At 41.1% G+C, this 14,028-nt stretch overlaps 1 protein-coding gene across 1 annotated transcript in view; it reads left to right on the plus strand.

Annotated features, from left to right (window-relative positions):
• LOC139648863 (A-kinase anchor protein 9-like) overlaps positions 1 to 14,028 on the plus strand; it is a 71,867-nt gene that overhangs the window by 9,172 nt on the left and 48,667 nt on the right. The window contains exons 3-10 of the mRNA XM_071525102.1: positions 2,913 to 3,188; positions 6,620 to 6,664; positions 7,477 to 7,536; positions 8,877 to 9,026; positions 9,795 to 9,950; positions 10,129 to 10,326; positions 10,469 to 12,874; positions 12,947 to 13,414. Of these exons, the coding sequence (XP_071381203.1) occupies positions 2,913 to 3,188; positions 6,620 to 6,664; positions 7,477 to 7,536; positions 8,877 to 9,026; positions 9,795 to 9,950; positions 10,129 to 10,326; positions 10,469 to 12,874; positions 12,947 to 13,414 (3,759 nt within the window). The remainder of the gene's footprint in view (positions 1 to 2,912; positions 3,189 to 6,619; positions 6,665 to 7,476; positions 7,537 to 8,876; positions 9,027 to 9,794; positions 9,951 to 10,128; positions 10,327 to 10,468; positions 12,875 to 12,946; positions 13,415 to 14,028) is intronic.

Below are 14,028 nucleotides of genomic sequence, written 5' to 3' on the forward strand. Positions count from 1 at the left end.
AGTTAGTCGATCAATCGATTAGTTGATCAACAGAAAATTAATTATAATTTTGATAATCGATTAATCACTTAAGTCATTTATCAAGTAACAATACCAAACATTTGCTGGTTACAGATTTGCTGCTTTTCTCCCTTTCATATCATTATACAATGAATACATTGGGGTTTTTTGCCGCTCAGACTAAATAAGCAATTTGAAGAGTCTTTGGGCACTTTCACTGTGAGCTCTGGTAACTCTGGTTATAGACTACATGATTAATCGATTAATCGAAAAAATGAATGGTTAATGAAAGTAATTGTTAGTTGCAGCCCGTCTGAAAACCATTTGGCATATATAAACAATTATATGAAAAAATGCAAGTCAAATCATCCTTACGATAGAAAAATTGTCTGTTCTGACCGGTTCTGACCCACCTCTGTCAGACACGTTAGATTTGAATTCTAACTTGTAAAATAAATAGAATAAGTAAAATAAAACAACTTTACTTGGGTGGCTGATAATCTACCGGGGCCAGCTGCTTAAATATAATCAGTATATGGTTTATATTTGTTGTTGTTATTAGTCACTTATTATTAGACACAGATAAAACAAGCCTGTGTAAAAATGTGCCTGTGTAAATGTTTTTTTAGACAGCAGATGGTGATACACCTACGTAGTCTCCATTCTCCCAGATGGTGATGCATGTACACAGTCCCCAGTTCCCATATGCTCTGCCAATGCACTGCTCTCCCCAGCCAAAGAGGACAGCCTGTTACGATACACAGTTCACCGAAAGCCCAGGCTTCCCCAGAATTCCCATCTCCAAAACTCAGTTAATGTTATTTGTGTGTACAGTGCATATATATTAAACCACCAATTTTGTGTGTTTTGTAGTTGAATCACAGTTAAAGGATAGCCTTGTTATCGGGTTTGCAGAGCCTTTCTGTCACTGTAGCCACCAGATTCTCCATCTTGCCAACCCCCTTGTGCATGTTTTGAGACTGGGATTCATATCTCCTTTTTATGTGTTCTGATACTTGATGGATAGAGTAATCCTTAAGATAAAGATGGGATATAGATATAAATACCCACACCAGGCATAGGGCATGTGTGGGGGTGTAAAGACAGAAAAAAGGTCCTTTGAGCATTTAGTCCTCCGGCAGCAGGGTTATGTGTTGTTGCAGAGGCGGGGGACTTGGCCACTTTACCCACTCTCAGCTCTGTTTAGGCCTCTGACCTTGCAGTGACCTTGCAGTGACACCAAACCAAATCTGGGTCAAATAGTATTTGCTTTTTTGCTGACATAGGTGCTACAAGAGTGGAGTTTGCCACATAGGAGAATACAGTGAATGCTACAAAGCTTAGTCAATCAGGGGAAAGTATTTGAAAGTCAGTTTAATCTACTTTACTGTAATAGACAATTCACCTGATGCTATCTGAATTGTTTGTGAATTGCAAACCCAAATATCTGGCATTCCAGAAAGTACAAAACAAAAGCTAAGAATTATTTGCCACTACTTTTGACTAACGTCTATGCCAGACGTGTTAGTTAATGTGAATTCAAGTCTCAGAGTTGTGTCATGGGGTAGATGGGCACCTTCCAGACAGGTAAGCAGGCATTAGCGTGGTTTCCTTGGTGACGGACTATCTACGGCAATCCATGCAACACCTGTGGTGTGACACCTGTAGCCCATGCTGTCTACCCTGCTCAGTTGACTCTGCTATCTGCTTGCTGTCACCGGTTGCTCATACATAATGAATACCAGCGGTATTGCTGTCCAGGCTGTCTAATTAGTGTCATAATTTCCCTGGTGACAATTAAATGTAAAACACTCCTGCTGTTTCTGTGTGAAGCACACAATTGATCTGTTTGTGTGCGTGAGAGAGAGGAAGAGTGAGAGCGAGTGAGTAAGGGAGAGTGAGTGGTAACAAGCGGGTAGTCGAAATTAGAGTAGTATGGTAGCTGAGTGACTTCACTTCAAAAGTAAAACTGTGTCCCATAAGGTTACAAGTTTTCCATCAAAACAAAAAGACCTTTACTCATAACAGGAAGTCAGTTTGAAGTTTTTGATTAGGGCATAAAAACTGAGGCAGATCCTGTAGTTAACTGGGATATGGGTTTGTACGGGCTTCTACGACAGACAGATTAAGTTGGGATTTTCCAGTCCCTCTTTCTCTAAGAGGGAGAATTAATGAAAGTGAATGAGACAGACACTATCATGGAACCATGGTGAAGATTAGGGAAGACTTAAGTGAACTCTAATCCTAAATATAAAACTTCAATTTGCACAAGAACCCTCAGCATATGAAAGTGGTGTGGAGTGGAAATAGGTTCTGTTATACTCCTCAAAATACTTTCTATCATAACCGTGGATATTCACAATTTAAAACACTTCTGGAAACAAGACGACAACAGCTTTTAAGTTTTCTTTTTTTATTCAGAGTAAAGCAAAGAGTCCAAGTTTGACAGGGGAAACGACATAAAACCACAAAATATCTAATTTGTTTTTGAAGCGGACAGTTCACATAGTTTAAAAATGTAATCCATTTAGCTAGGAGCTGTTGATAAGATTAGCACTTGGCACAGCAAGAGGCATATGTGTTCGGTCATATGGACTCAGGGAGGGAGGATCACTTGGAGCAAGGAAGACTCCTGATGGGGGCACACAATGTTTCGCTTGAGCGTCACCAAACTATGTCGCCTTAGAGTGGGTAAATTTAGTTTTTTGGTAAAGGTTTTAACTCTGTGCTAGACGTACTAATAGAACTATGAATTTAAAGTAGATGCTTCTTGCCCTAAAGGCTGAGTAATGAACCGAGAACAGAACTGAAACTATCACTGGAAACATAGACTAGCGTAATGCTTTTAAGTCTTTTAAGGATGGCTGTTGAAAGTGTTTGCTAATGCTAATTTTAACTTTCTTGTGTCCCAGTTTGCTGAGTACCGTCAGAGGAAAGCCCACGCGGACTCCCAGAAGAAACAGAAGAAGAAGAAGAAAAAGAAGCCAGCAGAGGACTCGGAGGGAGACTCACAGGGAAGGCTGGAGGTTGAGCAAGATCGGTTTGAGGGAGGAGAGGAGGAGGTCCCCGGGGGAGGAAGAGTGGGATCAGAGGAAGGGAGTCGAGACCCGCCCACCACGGAGTTTACCTTTGCCAGGACCCTGCGGAGCGGAGAGACGGTCAAGCATGACCAGACCTACACCATAGAGGTAGAAAGTTCAAACCTCCTCATAACACTTTACGAGCACCGATAAAATTCTGAGCTTTAAGTATTATATTCAAGTAAAAATATAGACTTGGATATGCATTATGGAAATGTATAACAACACACATATCTTTTATTTACAATGACATTTCACTATATACTGTATGTATTAGAGATGGGACGATATGCTTATCTCACAATCCGATTCGATACATGATATGGGGTTCACGATTCGATACATCCAGGATACAGTGTAATAAATAAAACTTATGTGCAGAATTATGTTTATTTCTGAGCTGCGGCGCAAATCTTTGTAGCAACGGCATTGGCTTGCTACGATGTAAACAACAATTTTAAAAATGTCATTACAAACTAAGTGCAAATAATATCATTTTGGCCCCATGATACGTATTGTCACTTTTTTCCATTGCGATATATTGACTTTCGATATATTGTCCCATCCTTAGTATGTATGCATTTATTTATTTAAATGTGTCCTGAATATTCCGCCATAGATTAGTTTTGAAAATAATGCTCACTGATGCTGTTTGTGGGAGCCGTCTACTTGCTTTGAGTGTTTTTGCAGTATCAGCTCTGCAAAAATGTTTTGACTGGAAGCAGTCAAGATGGCTTCCTGCCAAGCAATAAATGAAGCCCGCTATGTGTGTTTTGATGACATGGCATTTCTTCAATTTATTAAGAAGTCTCACAAAATTGCAGTTACTCTGCCATGATTAATATACAGTAAATCTAATAGTAATTCCAGCCATTCAATCATAATTAATATTATTTTAGACATATTTTTCTGCCTTTTTTGATAGCAGCACTCCTCAACAAGTGTTCCTGTCCCGTCTGATACTGCACCCCTCACTGTGCGATACAGTCACACCCTGTCTGCTCCTCCTGCACACAGAAAGACTGTAAAACTTGTTATGTTGCAGTGCTGCAGGTCCACTCCATGGCTAGAGGTTTTCGTTATGAACAGTTGTTCTAAGATCCGGTGTTAATATTCCGAGACCTTCTGTGTCAAAGTGAGCCTTAATTGATGTCCTTTGAGTTTTGCTTCTGTTGTCTCCTTGAGCTTAACGAGCCCTCGTTAGCTGTCATGACAACAAAGGCCACTGGGAGGACAGAGCAGTGCTGCTGGAATGTTCAGCAGGATGAAAATATAAGGCCGACCTGAAATCTTTGGTGGAAACCTACAGAACATTTTGGAAAAAATCTATAAAAATGTTATTTCAAAATAATGACTTTTGTGTTATTTGAGATAAGTTTTATCAGTATTAATTTGTCAGTAAGTCAGTCTGATACACTGCACTGTATCGTTGGGTTTACATTTGAAATATTCACAGACTTTTGATTGTTTTTGATTGTTCCGGGGGCTTGGTCAAACTTTCAGCCACCTAGTGCTTCCTTTGCACACTGCATCACTGACAGACAATTAGACGTCATGTATACAGCCTGAAAATGTATTAATGTTGCAGCGTGTCAATTATAAAAATCCAGTTTGATGTATTTGCTCAATTGATTTTGTTGATTATGTGAACTAATCGTTGCAGCCCTAGTTCCAAGTCTACGATTGTATTTGAAAATATTGGCAATTAATTCTAAATATCTGCTTTTGTCTCCAAAAATCTGTGTCAGCCTTCAAAAAACATAATTGGTTAATAATAATTTGACTTTTTGTTTATACAAACACACATTATTCATAAACCTGCAATTAATTCCCATGTTTTAAGATGAATTAAAAAGTTTACAGAATGTTAGCTAGCTGAAACCTTATCATCTGCTTGCTGAATAGAAGTCACAACCATTCAAATAATTGTGATTGAAAATATGTTCAGTGGAAATGTCAACCAAGCTGCTGTTAGATTCAGATTCAGCTTTCAGGGAAAGCCTTCAGCACAGTTCCATCTTATAAACCCACAGAGACTCTATATGACTCTAATATGTTAAGACCTAAGGACTCTTACACATTTTTTTTCACATTCAAGCTCTCTCAATACTTTTCTTTTTTCCCTACTGCGCTGCCACGCTTCCTCTGAACTCACTGTACTTTTGCTGTGGTACATGCCTACAAAATTACTGGTTGCCATGGAAACAGACAATTGCCTTTAAACAGGTTGAGCTGCCTCGGTCTGTGTGACCGATTCCTGTGGCCTTGCAACACTCGTCAATGGACCTGAAGGTTGATTGAATAGATGGTTGTTTTCATACATGGTTAGTCTTTATCCTTGGGAGGGACGGACAATCTCTTTCTATTTCAAAAGGCTTTGGGGCAGATCTTGCTGTACCGCTGCTGCCTGGACTGGAGCTGTTATGCATCACGAACGAATTAAACTTTTGAATTTAAAGAGACTGAGTCACGCGGCATCCATTTCTATAAATAATTCATGTAGATAAATAATTTAACCACTTGAAGTTCAGTGGGTTTTTTCCCCAAACGTTTTTATATACCATTTTTCCCCACAACAATGTATGTTCTTAACAAAGACTAATTGGTCAGGGGGCTTGATTCTCCTCAGAGATTTTTAGTGATGCAGCTTTCTCTGAGCAGGAAGGGGTTGCTGTGGAAACACGACTGCTTCAAAGTTTTCCCCTCTCAAGTCTGTCACTGGCATTGAAAGAGCCATGGATATGTTTGCGATTGTGAGCACAAATCTGTTGTGTTGTGGCTCACTGACATTTCTCAGACATCAAGCTGGACACAGTTGCGAGTCGAATTTGCATCAGACTGCCTCAATTTGAGGTGGTGAATAAAATATTAATGTATTAGGGTAATTTCACATATTATTCTTTGGCTGAATTTGCCAATAATCTCGCTTGCACACACTGCTATTAACAGTTTAAGGAGCTGTTGGACAATAGTCGACTACAGAAAAACTTGTAATTTCTTTCCCCTTCTGGTCCCATGCGGTTTCAGTTTTTGATCCAGAAATTAACCCTAAAATAGACTGTGATAATGGCTGTCATTATTCTGTGTGTGAGAAAGCAGCTGTGTGGCAAAAGTAGGTTAGGTCCACACTTGAATGCAGAATCCCTTTTGAATGTAGGTCAGTGAAGCAGAGATTGTTTCACATTGTCATAATTGAACGGTACATATGTGTATTTTATGTTGCGGGATGAACGAGGCCACTAACTGAATGTAAATCCTGGACGCTGACATGCTTTGCTCACATGGTCCATTTTCAAAAGTGTGTTTGCTGCTGCACATATCAAACTGTTGCAAGGCTTTACATGATTTTACATGGCTTGGATTTCGGGGAGTAATTTTTCAGTTTTAGCCAATGTTATGTTGCTGCTATAGCCCTTAAATTGTACTTATCCTGTTTTTTTTTCCGTGTTGTGATGCAATTCACTTGTTTTTATGAGGCTCATATTTCCCCTGAGGATTCTCCATGCAAGATTGATGAAATTACTCTTTTTCTATTGCAGCCAGAGAGTGAGGTGTCCACTACTGCTGAAGATTATTCCTCAGAGGTAAGAAGAGCTTTCTCAAACTATGTATCATAACTTTTTGACATGAATTTCCTCTCCTTTAATGTTATTTTATCTCTGCTTGAAGTGTTTCTCATAATGCCCAATTTATACTTGTGTGACACCAAGGCGTCTCTGCATAGCGCTGCAGACAAAGGGTGTGCCCCCCCCCGCCATTTCAGCTGTGCATTGCTGTGCATTGGACCTACACAAACAATGATTAGCTGAATGTGAATAAGGATTTACGGTCACATCAGTGGCTTACTTCCTGTTTTAGAGAATCATAACAATTATGGAACCGGTGATGGGACGCTCTCAGACCATGAGCCAATCAAATCAAAGCAAAACAATGGCTCTGTATCAAACAGGCTCTTTTGGCTGCCTGTTACACTGGATCTACTCAAAGCAGTAGCATCTGAACTTCTGAATACTTTTCCTCCTGGTTCCCCACTGCTAGTTAACTAGCCTAATGTTAGTTTAAACTTAATGTTATTCCCATGTAGCGACACATATAGGTATGAGGCCACTATATAGAAAAGACTAAGACAAAAAAACATCCATTGTTTAAGTGAGTGAGCAAATTTTAAAATCAAACTCGAAATCTACTCACATCAGTGAGAGAATAATTCCAATTAAATTGGAGCCCATACTTCGGTCCTAGCAAAATCAACGTTTTGAAATAATTTTGCACAGAAATAAGTCTTTTCATAATCTCTTTCATAATCAGATACACAGATATACAAATATATAAATGGGGGTTTTCCATTACAATCCCCAAATCTTAACCTTTCACTGACAGTAATATGAATTAACAGGTAAATGGGTGCCATGAGATGACAGAGAACCAAATGAAGTCTTCCAAGGATTTTATCTGGGTACAGTAATCTGATGAAGCGGTTCTTTGCTTTTGGTTCTGCTAGCAAACCCACTGACTGCTGCACTTTGCTCTCTTTTCGCTTTTCATACAATGTAGTCCTCGCTGAGATTTCCTGTAACCCACTAACCAAGCCTCTTTTATGCTGTACTTTCTCTCGGGAATTCACTATGGGCCTACATATTGTATATAATTTGAAAACTGAACTGTAGGAAAGCAAAAAAACAGTCTGGTTGTCTTTCTAAATTACCATTTTTAAAGCACAAATGGTGCAGTAGTTTAGGACTGAACAGGGCTTTGTGACATTTCGGAGGTGTAAATTACTCTAAAAGCTGCAGGAGAACCAAGTGAGGGAGGGTGAGTAAGAGAAAAGAAGAGAGAGGACAGTGAAGTGCCTGGAGGAGAGAGGACAACGGGTGTTATACAATGAGCTGTTCTCTTTGGCATTAGTAAGGTAGTGTTCGAACAGAAAGGATAGAAACCAAGACAGGTGCTGATGAATACAGATGGGATAGATAGAAAGAAAGTGACATGTTGACTAAGCATTAGAATGAGATGCTAAGGAAGAGTGCATTAACCAAGCCACCACTAATCTATACGGCTAAATATTGTTTGAAATATATCAGTTTACATATTTCAAATTGGTCATTTCTAAAAGGATTTTGATAAAAGGATTTTGATTCCTTAGAGTGTGGAATGAAATCTAGTAATAATTTCCCAAGTGACCAGCTAGCAGCATTCAACACACACCAACGTACTGATTTAGAATGGCATACACATGTTACATTATATTACATTACATTATGTCATGTGTAAGTCACTTTTGTCCAAAGTGACTTACACGTGCCTTTAGCTTGCATTGATGAGGGGAAATTTAAAGGACATAATTTAAAGAGACATTTCTGGGGACACGTACTGCCATCTGCAGTTTGTGTCCAAGAACAGATTCAACTTTGCTAGACCTGCACCTCTACTTTTGACTTGTCAATATCAAAATTGTTCTGATAATTGGCTGGATACATTAATTAGTTAACACGATTAGCTTTCAGTTTGCATTTCGACTGATTATCTGTGGCAATCTGGCAGACTGGTTTTGGCAACGGCAATCCCCTAGTTTGAAGATTCAACTAAAATCTTGATGTTATTATTATGATATTGAAAATAGGCACAATAGATACAATACTTATCATATTTTCTACCTGTTGCTACAAATCTGGCTCCTGTAACTAACTGCTGTAACTCTTTGATGGTGGCTAAGTGCTAAGCTCGCTCGCACCTAATCTCATATGCCTTACCAAATGTTTGTTAAATGCTATGCTAACTCCTGTTTTTCCTTCTCAGGAGGAGGTGGAGCCCCTGCAACAGGTGACAAAGGGAGGCACGATGCAGGATATGGAGGATGTGCTGGCTGCCAAGACCCAGGCAGTGGAGGAGCTCAGCCGGGAGCTCGAGGAAATCAGGGCCGCCTTTGGCACCGAAGGAGTGCAACAGGTAACTGTTGTATTATGTATGTGTATTGGATTTTTAGAATTTCTGTCCCTACTGTATATTAAGGCTATGCTCCTGCTAATGCATTAAGAAGTTACACAGTGTGGACATTGCTTTTCTGATTACCACAGTGTCCCACCCTTTTAAAATTCGTAAATTGTAAAAAAAAAATATTATAGCAAGGTCATTATTTTTAGAAACTGAGTTTGAATTGGGTTCTTTCTATGTATTGTACTTGTCATTTTTTTGTAGTATGAGTTTGTTTCCTGTAGTTTTAAACTTTCCCCTCATGGACACTTTATTTTACTTTTGAATGCATCTCCCATTTTGTTGGGTATGAAAACATTGGTCAACAGATGTAATACAATAATACTACTGTAACACTACTGTTCCAGCAGTGTCGTCCATTTCAAATTATATGTCATCCTGCAAATAGGCCTGCAACTCTAAATAGACATATACACATCATTCAACAAGACTGAGTTGATGATTTTCTCATAAATACTGGAACAAAATTTACCTGAATTCTGAGTAACGATGGAATCTGAAAATTCCCTAAAAAAAAGTTTGTTTCCCGTCAGAAAAGCCTTAGCCTTAAACAATTACCACATTCTATGCCTGTTTATAAAACCTGGGTTCAGGCTTGCCAATAAAGCTTTCCTTCTCTTGCTGTTTTATAATTGCTCTCTCCCCCTCCCTTCTCTGTACTATCTCAATATTAATGTTTTTGCTGTATATGTGTTAATTTTACTTACATAATTTTTTTTATAGCTGCAGGACTTTGAGGCTGCTCTGAAGCAGCGAGATGGCATCATCACCCAGCTGACTGCTAATCTTCAGCAGGCTCGCGAAGAGAAAGATGAAATCATGAGAGAGTTCTTGGAGCTGACAGAACAAAGCCAGAAACTGCATATTCAGTTCCAGCAGGTAGGAGCTCCAGTCTAGACTACTGAGTCTGTTCTATCCAATTTTATACTACTACTGCAGCTATCCATATCCAAAATCAGCAATTAGTCTGAGCGGGGGAACGCCCACATGTTATAAACAGGACATGTTTTTTTCTTCATTCTTCTGGAACTTGACTACCTGCTGGTTTGATTGACAGCTGCAGGCGGGCGAGACGCTAAGAAATACAAGCCACAGCAGTACAGCGGCTGATCTTCTGCAGACCAGGCAGCAGCTGGTCCAGTACCAACAGGAGCTGGAGGAAATGAGCGGCCAGGTCAGAAAGTACCAGGAGGAGAGCAGCGAGCAACTGCTGCAGATCAGCCAGCTCCAGCACAAGCTCAGTGAGATGGAGATGGTGAGAGGTTTCCTAGTGTGTATATGCTAGATTATATCTTGTTGTGTCTTTTTAGGCATCTGTCCTCTTGAATTTGAGTGGTATTCTTTCTCAACATTGTCAGTACTACTCCTGTATTTCTAAGACATGCTTTTCTTTTTAGTCAGGGAGAAGATCAGAGGAATTATTTACACAAAGGATAAATGAAAAAGACCTGCTGATTTCCGAACAAGAAAGAGTTATGTTAGGTCACGAGCAGTCCCTCACTGAATTAAAAGGCAAGCTTGCACTTGTGAGCAGAACAGCAGAGGAGTCATTTGCACAAACACTAAAAGAGAAAAATCAGATGATTTCGGAGCAAACTGCAATAATCACAGAACATGAGCGGTCATTGATCCTCCTTAGGGACGAACTTGCCCAGGTAGGGAGGATTGAACTAGAAACTGTTACAGACATGTCGGATGAGAAAGATCTTATCATCACAGAGAAAGAGAGAGTCATTTCAGAACGTGAATGCTCTCTTACCCAGCTTGAGGACGAGCTAGAGTCCTCTGAAAAACGCCTGAAAGACCTCCACCAGCGAATGGCTTCAAAGGAACTGGAGCTTGAAAGATGCCTGGATGAGCTGGAAAGCACTAAAAATGAGTTTGAAAGCTCCAAATGTGAATTGGAGAGTTGTAGATTGGAATTAGAGAAAGGACAATTAGAGTTAGAAAGCTGCAAGGGTGAACTTGCAACCTCCAGGCAGAAGGAGCGAATGTCATCGAATGAAATCATGCAGCTCATGGGCACAGTAGAAGACCTGCAGAAACGCTGTCACCAGGGCAGCCTGTCTGAGAGTGACAACCTCCAAAGAATGGAAGAGGAATCTCTCCGGAAGCTTGACCATCTCAGGGCAGAGCTGGATGAGATGTATGGCCAGCAAATTGTCCAGATGAAGCAGGAGCTTAATTTCCAACATGCAGCAGAAGTGGACCGAATGACTGAGAAACACGGTGCTGAACTTGAGCTTCTGAAAGCCCAACAGCTATCTCAGAGTTCCACTGTTAGCACTGCTGTGGTGGAAGAACTCAATGCTAAGATTAGGGAGCTTCAAGAGACACTGGAGGAGTCCCACGCAATGTACAATAAAGCCCGAGATGAGCTGAGCCATGTTGCCCAGGAGAAGCTCAACCTGCAGGCCAAGGTTGAGGACCTTCTCCAAGATCTCCGTTCTGCTAAAGATAAAGTGGAGCTGGCCTCCCGCAGTCTAATCTCTCAGGAAAGCCAACAAGGTGAACTGCAGCACCTTCAGGATACTATTGACAACCTGAAGAGCCAGCTGGCTGCTGCTGAGGAAGCTGCACAAGAAGCAGAAGCCAAACACGAGTCTGAAACGACCAATTACAAGATCAAGTTGGAGATGCTTGAGCGGGAGAAGGATGCTGTGCTTGACCGCATGGCTGAGTCACAGGAAGCAGAGCTGGAAAGACTGAGGACGCAGCTTCTCTTTAGCCATGAGGAAGAGCTCACCCTTCTCAGGGAAGACCTGCAGAGGGAGAGCTTCCTCAACACAGAAAACCTCCTCAATGAAGCCTCTGTTAAACAAGAGAGAGCTTTGGAAGAGCTGCGTGTTGGTTATGAAGAAGAACTGTGTTTGTTACAGAGAGAGAAGAATAGTTTTGCCACAGAGCGGGATGAGCTTTTACACCAAATACTTGCACTGAAAGAGGATCTGAAGCTAGCTTTGCACACCTCCAAAGCAGATGAGCTGGTCCAGCAGCTCCAAGAGCTTCAGGTAGAAGTTGAGGAACTGAGAAAGGGAGGAGATGAACGAGCTAGAATGGAGAAGGAAATTCAGACGTTACTGATGAAGTCAGAGGTGCTAGAAAACCAGACAAAAGAGAAAGAAGAGTGTTGGGAGAACAAATGGAAGGAGCAGGAAATGGAAAAGGCGATGTTGATGGAATCCAATAATGCTTTGAAAGGAGAGTTAGAGTCAAATAGTAAGAAAATGGAGTCCCTTACAGCAGAGAACAATCAAATACAGCAACAAGTAGTTGAGCTGAGCGAGAAAATTGAAAAGCAGAGCACTACTTTCTCTTTTGCTGAAAAGAATTTTGAGGTGAACTATCAGGAGCTTAAGGAGGAATACACGTGCCTCATTGAGGCAAAGACACAGTTAGAAGAGAGGACACTCAAGGAGACACTTGAATTTGAGGCGAAAATTGTCAGCCTCCAGTCGCAGATTCGGGAGCTGGAGGAGAGCAGCAAAGATATCAAAATGGAGGACACAGACGGACATACACACACAGAGACATACGCAGACGATAAACCTCTGATAGAAAAAGATACTACTGAATTAATGGAGAAGCTGAATGTTATTTTGAGTGAAAAAGAAAGCTTAGCTGGGAGGCTTTCTGAAGTTACAGAGCAACTGACGTTTACAGAGAGCAAATTGGGACAACTGGAAGGAGAGCTGATGAAAGTGAAACAAGAAAACAAGAAGGTCATCACCCAAAATGAAAGCTTAGGGAAAGAACTGGAAAGAGAACGAGAGATTATGAGAAAGCAGTCGAGAGGGCAGCATGCCCAGAGCAAAGCAAAGCTGCAGCAAGGAGAGCACAGTGTTGAGACAGTTCCTTCAGTTCGTTCTTTTGAGGATCATCACCTTCAGATTCAATCTCTGCAAGGGGAGGTAGAGGCTCTCCAGTCCCTCTTACGGGCAGCTGAAGCTGAGAGAGACAGCATCCGGCATACCTTGGAGGTCCAGAGGCTTTCGCAGACTCCATCTCCAGCAGCAGTCCAGTCGTCAGGGGAGGGACCTGTTGAAGGACGATCCTCCCCGCAGAAACCCTCTGCCTCAGGGTCAAGCAGGCGCAAGAGACGGCAGAGGTCGAAGCAAGAGCGCAAACTGGGCACTATTCAGCCAGACAGCAGAGAAGAAAGGCAAAGGGAGGAGGAAGAGGAGCCGGTGGTGGAAGAAGAGAAAGCTACAAGTGTCGCAGAGCAGGAGGTGCAGGCTCAGATGGAGAGCCGGGTTACGTCGTGTTCGCAGCAGAGGGCCGGTAAGGAGGACTCCACTGACGGGTACCAAGGAGACGGAGGCAGAGACTACATCAACAAACGGGTAGGCACTCACATGCATCCACTGCAGCACTCTCAGCTGAAATGCCCCCACTGCCTTTGCTCTGTCTGATGGGTGTGATTAAATAACATTTTTGATTGAACTATTAAAAGGCTTTTCAAGAACCCAACAGTGCTAGGAGGTGTGTATGTGAAAAGTAAATCTAGTTGAAATTGCATGTATCGAATTTACAAATCAATGCTGTGATGTATAGTATCATTATCAGCTTATCAGAAATTAGTTTTCATGCTGTTTATCTGTGGATTGCATTCATAGCCTAGATAAGACTTTACCATTGAATATGACTGAGGCATTTTATCGCTGAAATGTTTTCTCTCTAGTGACTAATGGTCTTGATTGCAAATTGCCTGAGTGTCTGCAGGCTTTCTCTCAAAGGTAGCATTGAGCAGCATAGTTAGACTGTTGGGGTCATAAGATATCCCTATGTTTTTCCGTTTGTGCAAACCACTCACTGATGTGAAGTGGGGATTGAGTGGAAACATTATTATGAAAGAGAAAATGCATATACAATACTGGCTGTATCAACACTATCGATATGCAGCTCAGTTTTACCATTAAAGGGGCACTATTTCATATCACTATACAATATTTAGAAT

The sequence above is a fragment of the Centroberyx affinis genome, unplaced genomic scaffold, assembly GCF_046629955.1.
Source record: "Centroberyx affinis isolate AG114_WGS23_722 - 3 ecotype Tasmania unplaced genomic scaffold, CSIRO-AGI_Caff_v1 ptg001267l_1, whole genome shotgun sequence".
Lineage (NCBI taxonomy): Eukaryota > Metazoa > Chordata > Actinopteri > Beryciformes > Berycidae > Centroberyx > Centroberyx affinis.